General features: G+C 38.4%; 1 protein-coding gene across 2 annotated transcripts; it reads left to right on the top strand.

The window, feature by feature from the left end:
• The first annotated feature begins 1,919 nt into the window (after positions 1 to 1,919).
• LOC122064168 (chloride channel protein CLC-d-like) lies at positions 1,920 to 9,762 on the top strand. 2 transcript variants are annotated; one of them, XM_042627876.1, is made up of 11 exons: positions 1,920 to 2,506; positions 2,616 to 2,688; positions 4,563 to 4,682; positions 4,762 to 4,808; positions 4,901 to 4,999; positions 8,254 to 8,328; positions 8,570 to 8,658; positions 8,785 to 8,925; positions 9,052 to 9,122; positions 9,297 to 9,376; positions 9,547 to 9,762. In XM_042627876.1, exons 1-11 carry the CDS (start codon positions 2,327 to 2,329, stop codon positions 9,745 to 9,747), a joined length of 1,176 nt encoding a protein of 391 aa, XP_042483810.1. In that variant the 5' UTR covers positions 1,920 to 2,326; the 3' UTR covers positions 9,748 to 9,762. The 2 variants fall into 2 exon arrangements, with proteins under 2 accessions (XP_042483810.1, XP_042483809.1); XM_042627875.1 differs by having other exon boundaries at positions 4,461 to 4,682.
• Positions 9,763 to 10,090: the final 328 nt, after the last annotated feature.

Below are 10,090 nucleotides of genomic sequence, written 5' to 3'. Positions count from 1 at the left end.
CATCCATCGGCTGGAAATGCACTTGGGATGGGAATCAGATCCTCTCAAGTGTCCTTGTTCGCTCAATACATATCTGACAGCCAGAGGTGCGTGCCTTGGTGCTGTCAACCATTTGATGCACACTAGGCGGACTGGAGAGATCTAGGTCCCTTTTTGGATGCATGTCTGGGTGTTGCCAGCCATTGGATGAGCATTGGATGCGTTAGAGAGGATCTAACATCTTTTATTCATACTTCTAGTGAGGGTGTGTTGCCCAAGAAATCAAGTAATTTCAAAAGAGTAATTTAGATTGGGACAATTTTCCTGCATGATTTGTTTAGAAAGCCTTTCTAAATGACCCTAAAAAAATCTTATGTAGTAAATCAAATGGGACCCAAGTTTTGTAGCAAATAGACCTTTTGGTCTATTCACCTATCAAGTTTCAGTCCAATTGGAGTTTATCAATTAGCAAAATAAAATTTTGAAAAATCCAAGATTGTGAAGAAGTACATAGTAATACTAGGTCAGAGAACTGTAACGTGCATGAACATACATGGGTGCTATTGAGATTTAGGTATCAATAATATATGGAAAAAGTCTCTTTGGACATGAGGGGCAAGAAACGTTCACTCACATTTGATTTTTTTATAATTTTTACTCTCATCAAGAAAATGAATTAAAAACCAATGTGTGTAGGCGATTCCTACACCTCATGTTTAGATAACACTTTTCCCTTGAAATAAGTCCCTCCATCATCAAGTGACTTGCTTTCTCTTGGAATCAAGGTAATATTAAAATAATCCTAGGGTTTTGCTCTCTCACATTCGCTATGCATGTTGTATCCATGAGGCATGAGCCGTGAGGTCTTGGGTCAATGGCTAACAATGTGGACTATTGATTGATCAACAACCCCTAATTCCAATCACTTCTTCAGCCATAAACTCATCAGAAACTCTAGTTTGAAAACAAAAAAAAAAATGTAGTGCAGTTGAGAAATGTATTATATACATGGGCTTGGTTCAGCTGGCCAGGATTAAATGGCCTACAATGGTTTGAGGCCCATAAACCCTGCTTTTGTTTGTTGGTAAACTGTCATATGTAATTAGTTGTGTATCTAATTCTTCTATTTTCACGATAAAAGGTAGATATATCATTTTATAGAAGAGAGGAGAGAGATTGACATAAAAAGGTGCTAACACACACTACATAGTCTAGCATCATTCTTTCTCCGTAGTTATAACGGGGAGAGGGTTCCTCATAGGCTCATACTGATAGAGTGAGTTGAGTGTGTGCATGTGTGTGGTGGAGTGAATCTCTTAGCTAATCTACACCAATTATGACATGAAAATAATTTTGTCCCGTGTTATGGTTTGAAGAATCAGATCAAATTAGATTGATATCGATTCTGATTTTTTTCTCAATTATTGGGTGATACCATATCGCTAATTGGTATGGATGAAGGGTACCCTCCCCCTCCCCCTCCCCCCCATTTTTTTTCCTTCCTAATGACAACAATATTTCAATCTTATCCAAGTCGATCAATAGAACGATCATACTACTGCGCATGCTGACATGAATCATGCAACCAAGCAATGACTGAGCTTAAAAACGATGTAATTTTATGTAATTTTCTTAAGAAAACATACACACCCACATTGTCTACATTGGAATTTTATTTCCGAGAAATAGGAGGGGCAGTGTCAAAGCAAGACTCACGTGCTCAGGATGTATGAGGGTGGGGAGTTTTTTAACTTATTCTTATTCAACGAAGGAAAAACGCTCTATATATCTAACCTACACGCCTACACTACATCAGCGAATCTAGATCATCTATGACCACACAAATTGACGAATCACAATGTTAGACTCTTCAGATGCTTTATCCTTTACATTTAACCATGGTGTACAGGGTCAATTTCTGTAGTGCGCCTCACAGAAAACCCGAGCTAGACCAGCCCTTTCTCTGTCCCAATTCCCAACGGCCAATCAAATCACGACTGCCCTGGGTTCGCCGTCATTTCTTCGTTAGTCGGCGGCGATGTGACTCCCGTGGGCCGTGTTCGACGGTCATTCCTTGACAAAGCCAAAAAGAACACCAGAGCAATATAACAGTGACAGGGCAGAGGGTGAGAGTTGGAGGGAACTGTGGGAAAGGTGGGAACGGTGATTCGGTCAATTGGACGCTCCGTCATCTCCCACTGAAGTCAATTCCAGTCTTTCTATTACCTTCCCCACTTCTCTCTCGCTCAGAGCAATTCTCCTTCAATGTTGAGCTTGAGATCTTCAGGGAATTTGGGATTTTGGTTCTGATTCAAGTCGGTTCTCTGCTGTCGAAGGCCCTTCCATCATGTTATCCAACCATATCCAGAACGGCATGGAAACAGCGAAGCTTGCCTGGTCTCGATTACCGAACTCGGAGGAAGCTGAAGTTCATGGTGGAGCAGACTTCACGAGTACGAGTGATGGTAACGGCGCTGAGAGTCTCGACTATGAAGTTATTGAGAATTACGCCTACAGGGAAGAACAGGTAGGTTGTGTTCCCAGGCTTTCGAGATAGCAGTGTGTGATAATTTTTACGAATTTTCGAAATTTTGTGTTATTGTTCTGATTTTTGTCTGGTATTTGTGATCTGATAGGCGCAAAGAGGGAAGTTCTTAAGTGGATATTATGTGGTCCTGAAATGGCTCCTTGCGTTGCTGATCGGTATCGGTAAGGATGCGGCATGTTCTTATGATTTTAATTTGATTTCTCTGTAGCTTTTGTGCACCTCTTGCTTCCACCGTGAAATTAAATTGCTCTGAAATACGAATTTTTAACCCCCTTTTGACATCTCTGTTAAGTCGGTTACACTCAACTCCTAATTGCACTGAACTCCTAATTTTAGCACTAGATTTTCAAACTCCTTTGTATATGTTAATGGTGGGGAGACTAGATACTCGGGTATGAAATTAGAAAATCAAAGTCTGTTTTGTATGAGAGGCTCTTGGTTATTGATATAATGATAGAATGCTAAAGTTACAGAAGGAAGCAGTAGCCCAGCAACCAATTTGATTGGTAAAGTGCATGTCAGAGGCGTGTTTCTGTTACCTGAGAGAATCATGGTCTGCTGTTTGGAGTTAAGAATTTTTGCTCCTATTAACTCCTACTCCATCCACCTTGATTACAATGGTGCTGGTTGTGCTTATGGTCAATGACTTGATGGTATTGGGTCAAACTTGTAATGGTGCCTTTTATAATGTAGGCCAAGAAACTTAAAATCTTCAGTTTAGTATGATTCTTCTCTTCTCCAGGCAGCACTTTTGGGTGTCAATTGGAGTTATCCCATCATTGCCTTGATTATGCAAGCGGATTGACCCTTGAGATTGCTGTTACTCATTAAAACTTAGACAGAACAAAAAATTTGATTCTAGATTGCAAGAACTCTATCACAAGTCAAAAATCTCAAAAAAACGAGATCAAGAATTAGGAGGCCGTTAAGAATAGTGGAATATTGGTAGCAGAACATGTAATATGAGTAAACAAACAAGAATCTTCAATAATGAACCACAAGAGTATGTAATATATGTTACATTTGAAAGAAACAAAATATGTCTTAGATGTTCTGATTTAAGAAACCTTATATTAGGATCTGATGACCGACCTGTGATTATGCCATGTAAGTAGCAACCAGAAATTTTAGATATAAAAAATAACAGTAGAACATAGTAGCAGCAGATAACTGTAAAACAGGAGCAATGAAAGGTTCATAACTGTGGTTGTGATCTATTCTTCGGGGAAATCATGAACTCTATCCCAAAAAAATAAATAAATAAATAAAAATAAAAACAATACCCATGGCTATCTGCTGTTTTATAATACTCGTACATATCCTAAACCTAAGTGGAAAGAATTTAAGAAACCATCTCAGACATGGGACCAGATTTCTACTCCTGATAAATTGTTTAAGACTTGGGCTTCTACATAGTCTAATCGCCAACTACCAACTGGACTGGACTTCAAGAAGTGAGATCACATTTTTAGAAGTCTCAAAACACTATAAAGAAAACCAGCCCATGACCCAAGATTAAAAAGCCAATTTTTGAGCCCAACCTTATTGACTAAAACAAAATAAAGAAACAGACTTAGGTAATTAATTAGACCACTTTGAAGTCTTCTCATCTTCAGCCTTCTTCACTGGATTGCATCTCAAAGTGCTGCAGTCGCTTGGTTTCTCTTGTCAGGTGGGACATATTCCGAGGATACATGCATAGCCACTTTGGTTTGTGTTTTGCATCACCACGGAATTGCACAACCAAACAATAGAAAAATTGGGGTTTATGGCTTCTTTCTCTTATCCTTTTTTCTTTTGCCTCACTTTCCATGCAACCAAACCTGAGCCTGAAAGAAACCATTTTCAATTCTCTGCATTGCTTTCCTGTCCATTTATTTTGGGTTTTTATTGTTTGTTTAACCATATATTGTGCTACTTTGTTTCTTCTCAGGAACTGGATTAGCTGCTATTTTTATTAATATTGCTGTTGAGAACTTTGCTGGATGGAAGTTCTCGGCAACTTTTTCCATAATACAAACTTCATACTTGGCGGGATTTGTGGTGTACATACTACTCAACTTGGTTTTAGTCTTTTCATCTGTATTTATCATCACACAATTTGCACCAGCCGCAGCAGGATCTGGTATTCCTGAAATTAAGGGGTATTTGAACGGTATGCCATACTTGTTCATCAGATCTTTTGAAGGACTAATACATGTTGGGAGAATTTTGATAGTCACATAAATGTGCAGGAGTTGATACACATGGTATCCTTCTTTTCAGAACATTGATTGGAAAGGTCTTGTTCTTTTCCCAGAAACTATTGTATTAATTGTATTTTTGTAGTTTTTGGTTGTTTCATGATCTTTTCTCCTTGCTTTCTTGTTATAGATACTTGGAAGCATTGGTTCAGTGGGAGGCGGTCTTGCTCTTGGCAAAGAAGGCCCTCTTGTCCACACAGGTGCTTGTATTGCATCTTTGCTTGGAAAAGTAAGCACATCCTGGTTGAGTTGTATTATGAAACTTTTGGTACTTTTATAAGTTTTTTTTTTTTTTTTTTTCCCTTAATATCATGTATTCACTTGAACATCGCAAAAGGTCCCATTTTGATAAGTAGAATTGTGAAGCATCAAAGAATAAAGCAATTGCACCTAGTGTGATTATCCGGTCTTGCATCTTCAATTTGCAAATGAAAAGTAGTTATCTGTGATGATGACTGATATTTGCATTAGAACATGTGTATTGAGGTGTCATAAAGCAGTTTCCAGACTATGTATTAATATTTTGGAAGCTGAACTAATTGTTGTAGGTCAGGACATAAATATGAAAATTTGGAGAGCTGGTGAATTATTTTCAATTTTGGATTGGATTCCTTCTCATGTGGACCTTTCCATGGGTGTGATACACACACACCGAAGATAAAAATAAAATTGTGGGAAGTGGGTGTTAAAGATTGGAGTGTAAGCTTTACATTTGGAAGAGTAGATTTCCTAATACGATAAGGTCACTCTCGTAAAGCTATCTCTTTCTGGTGCTATCTTATATGTGTCACTGTTATCATAATTTTGCATTCTATTCACTTGTCAGAACAAAATTTGGCTCCTATGGTGCAAAGTTTTGAGAAAATAGTGGTATATTCAGTGGGCCGATTAGAATGACACATAAAATATCAACTTGTGGATGGAAGACAAATTGTAGTTCAAAATACCGAAGGAGATTTACCGATTTAGGATTTGTAGAACTGCTAATATGAATCAACCCCAACAATGCAAATGGCATTGGATATTTGGTTTGAAACCATTCAGTTTGACCTTTGAACAAGTTGCAGCACCATTCTGTGAAAGGAGATTGTTAATATCAGAGGCCCATTCCTGAGTACTTGGAATGGAATTTTCTCAGGGATCAAGTAACTTATGGTGCTTGGACGGTTGGATCAACCATTGGAACTTGTATATCCAGACCTCCACGGCATTGTTACTAACAAAGAGGCCTAGTTTGCAGACTTCGGGCTTATGGGGGAGCTCTATTGTTTGAATTTTAATTTTGGAAGGCATCTTAATTACTGGGATTTGCAGTGTGCAATGAAGTTGTTGGGACTTCTGTACAAGGGAATTTATCAGACTTTGGGAAGAATATAGAAGGATTTGATTGGGAGAGCTCTGGTCAATTGAAAACTAGATCTCATGACGCCATTGATGTTGGTACATCATCCTCTTTCCACTTACAATTGTGTGGGCTAGAGTGCATCCTTGAAGATTTGGTTATTCATTTGGACTTTCTAGGGGCTGCATTCTGCCCAATCCCTGTTTTGGGGACGGGGAATGAGTTCCTCTGCCTTATTAACTTTATGTTAATGGGTGAAAATCTGGGCTGAGTTCTCATTGGCGATATGTGTGTTAGGTCGCCCTGAAAGATGTGTCCCATCTCTTATTGAGTGGGAAGACTAATGTGTTCAGTTTCTGTTGGGGTGGGAGTGGAAGGAGGGACTGAGAAGTGTGGTTGCTACTGTCATGTGGTACAAGGATCAAGGGGTTGGGATGGAATTTGAATCACTCCCCGCTCAATGAACCCCAATCCCATATCCATCCTGATGGACCAACCCATCTACTGACAATATTGGAGTTATCCAGTATGGATTAGTCAGATCTTTCTGTATTTAGGAGTTTGTATCCACCACGGATCAGGGTTGGAAATTGAATGAGTGATTCGTGAAACCTTGATGTGGTGTATTTGGAGAGAAATGAACCATAGTATCTTCTATTACTGTGCTGTATCCATCTTTTATGTGGCTTGGAGAGCTAGTGACCTCATTATTGGGCATCGGATTGTAATGAGTTTACTGGAGTGAGTGGAATGTGTATTTTTGTTTAAGGTCCTTCTGGAGTGCATTATGCTAGCATTTCTGACCTCAACTTGTTCTTTACTGAAAAAGTAGCACTTGTAGTTTTTTTAAATGTAGTATCATAAATAGTCAGTACTTGTAGGTTAGGGCAACAAATTTGACACCTGATAACAGAGTGTTTTTTTCTCGTTCAACAGTAAGGATATCTCCACCTAGAATCCCATGTGGTAGAAAATAGCAGTGGGGGGACCTATAATTCCTCATCTACACAGCCTTTTGCACATCCTTTCCCCAAACTAGGTAACCCGTAACCCTGCATGCAATGTGTATGTGTGTGTGTGTGTGTGTGTGAGAGAGAGAGAGAGAGAGAATCGGTATTGGGATCATATCGGAGGGGTGATTTTAATAGACGTATTGTATTGTATCGTATCATATCGGAGAGATGCAAAATACGCTAAAGATGCATGGATATGGTCAGATACGCATGTGAGAAGAACATGCACTGTTTCGAAAGTGAAATGGGATTTATCGATACGTGTCTTAAGCATTGATATGTATCGGCGCATATCAGCGGATACTGATACGGTACAATACTCTTCTTTAAAAAAAAAACTGTATTGTATCAATACCGATATGTATCGGCCAATACAATACTAACCGATACTTTAAACCTTGGTTGTCTGTGTGAGGGGTTTGTGAGTGTGTGACATGTGGATTGGGGGAGAGGGATTTTGGTGAGAGAGGAGGGGATATTTTGGGTGTGTGGGGGGTGTGTGCCACTGGATGGAGGGATTGGGATTTTAGTGGGAGGGAGAAGGGGGAGTTTCTTTTGATTGTGCGTGACATGGATGGGGAAAGGGATTTTAGGGCAGGGGAGAGGGGGGAGAGAGTAGCAAGGATATGTGAGGAGAATATATTTTAGGAAGGGAGAGGAAAAGAAGAAAATAAGAGATTAGAGGATGGGATTAGGGGTTCTAAACAAAAAGATATATTTATTTATCTTAAAAGGTTTATTAAAAAATTAACCAATGAAAAGCAATAAATTATACTCTTGATATTCTAGAAATTGAAACACCCAAAAAGCGTGGTCCAAGCAAGGGACCAGATCCTTTTAATATAAAATTATAGATAACATGCAGCTTCACAAACCTTGCATGGGTGTGTGTACATGCATATGTGCTCTGATGGTATCTCTTTTTTTCTTTTTTAATTCTCATGTGTGCACATAGTTCTTGTTTTTGTGCCCTGGCTCTTTTTATTGAAGCTTGAATACTGATCTAATTTCTTTGCATATATAATCCAGATCTGTCTTCATATTGCATGTGCTTAACTTGTCTTTCCCATGGCATGTCTTCCTACAAACTCATCTTTTTATTTTTCTTAATGCTGTAAATCAATTTAGGTTGGATCTACGAAATATCATCTAAGATCAAGGTGGCTCCAAGTATTCCAGAGTGATCGTGATTGTCGTGATCTTGTGAGTAATCTTTGGTTTGTAATTTATGCTCTATACTGAATCTTCAACAATTTTTGGAGATTCTGTTCCCTAGCAGATATTTGTCTCATAGACAGAATTATCCTTTTCAAATTGCATTTGCCTTTCATATGGACAATTTTTAGAGAGAGCCAAATTCACTGTTTGCCCATTTTATTATAATCAAGGCACAATTACTGTTGCATTGTGCTCATTTTCACTGGTTTTCTAATGTTTTCAAAAGGTAACCTGTGGATGTGCAGCTGGAGTTGCTGCTGCATTTAGAGCTCCAGTTGGTGGTGTGTTATTTGCACTTGAAGAGGTTACATCTTGGTAAAAATTTCTTGTTCTTTTCGTAAGGACATTAGTTGTATGTTCAATCAACAATTGAGTTGGTTAACATATAAAATGATTGAGTTGGTTTAGACACCTGTACATAGTTATTCATTTTTCTTGAAGGTGGAGGAGTCAACTTATGTGGCGTGTCTTTTTCACATCTGCTGTTGTGGCTGTCGTGATTCGTACTGCCATGACCTGGTGTGGAAGTGGAAAGTGTGGACATTTTGGGTCTGGAGGCTTCATAATCTGGGATGTTTCTGGGTTAGAATCAGAACTTGTCGTGTATTTAAAACTCTTATTTTTCCTCCCTGTTTTATTTTAAGTGCATGTCTCTGAATCAAGCTAATCGTTTATACTTCCAATTTTAACTGGGTTCTCCTTTTGTAGTGGTCAAGAGGACTACTCGTTTGAGGAATTATTGCCAATGGCTTTCATTGGGGTGATTGGAGGTCTTCTTGGTATGTACTTTTCTTTGCTGAGATTTTATGACAGCGTTACTTTCTTTAAAAAAAAAATTTGAATAAATAAAAAGAAAAGAAGAAAGAATGATTTTATATAGTTTCTGTTCATGTCTCTTTGCATCCTTCACTGATCCACATGGGTTGCTCAGTTGCTTTTCTTAATTCTGTCAGGGGCCTTATTTAATCAGCTTACTCTTTACATAACTCGTTGGCGTCGACAATATTTGCATAAGAAAGGGAATAGAGTGAAGGTAAATTATGTCAGTTTTGTTATGGACTTATGGTTTGAAAAAGTTCATCAAAAAGAAATACAACAAAGATTGTAATTGAAAGTTTTGCTCATCAATTCATTTTGTTTTCTTGGCATTGTTCTTCCATGGTTATCTATTGCCAATTCCAGCCTCTACTTTGTGGGTTGCAGATTATTGAAGTCTGCCTTGTCTCTCTGTTAACATCAACCATTTCCTTTGGATTACCACTTCTAAGAAAATGCAGTCCATGCCCAGAGTCAGAAGCTAATTCTGGTATGGAATGCCCGCGCCCACCAGGAATGTATGGAAATTATGTGAGGGTAAGCTTTCAAGTTCTAACTGGGTTCGTTTGTCTTTTATATCAAGGGTAAATGCTCGAGACTTCATCCACATGCAACATCTATTTATGCCCTATTTTGCATAAAAACTAATGATATAACATGTAAAAACATTTCGGTTTCTTGAGAGTTTTTTTATACTGAAAGACAGTATTATGATGAAAGCGCAGGATTACAATGTTTGCTTTAGTGAGTATAGGAGTTGGCTCCCTTTAAGAGTGGAGGCTCACATATGTGGCCATGTATAGGTTAACAATCCATGACGCCTGTAGGTTTTTCACACCATTGAACACGAGAGCAAGAAATTGTCAAAATTTGAGAGAAAGTGTGGAGATAAATAATAAAGGATTTAACAACGAATTTATTAGCCAATAGA

The sequence above is a fragment of the Macadamia integrifolia genome, unplaced genomic scaffold, assembly GCF_013358625.1.
Source record: "Macadamia integrifolia cultivar HAES 741 unplaced genomic scaffold, SCU_Mint_v3 scaffold1549, whole genome shotgun sequence".
In the NCBI taxonomy this organism is placed as follows: domain Eukaryota; kingdom Viridiplantae; phylum Streptophyta; class Magnoliopsida; order Proteales; family Proteaceae; genus Macadamia; species Macadamia integrifolia.
This window is presented reverse-complemented; position numbering and strand designations above follow the sequence as displayed.

Coding starts and splice junctions, on each gene's coding strand:
- LOC122064168 (XM_042627875.1), top strand. CDS start 2,327: ATGTTATCCAACCATATCCAGAACGGCATGGAAACAGCGAAGCTTGCC. Junction 2,507..2,615: donor ACGCCTACAGGGAAGAACAG/GTAGGTTGTGTT, acceptor GTGATCTGATAG/GCGCAAAGAGGGAAGTTCTT. Junction 2,689..4,460: donor TGCGTTGCTGATCGGTATCG/GTAAGGATGCGG, acceptor GTTTCTTCTCAG/GAACTGGATTAGCTGCTATT.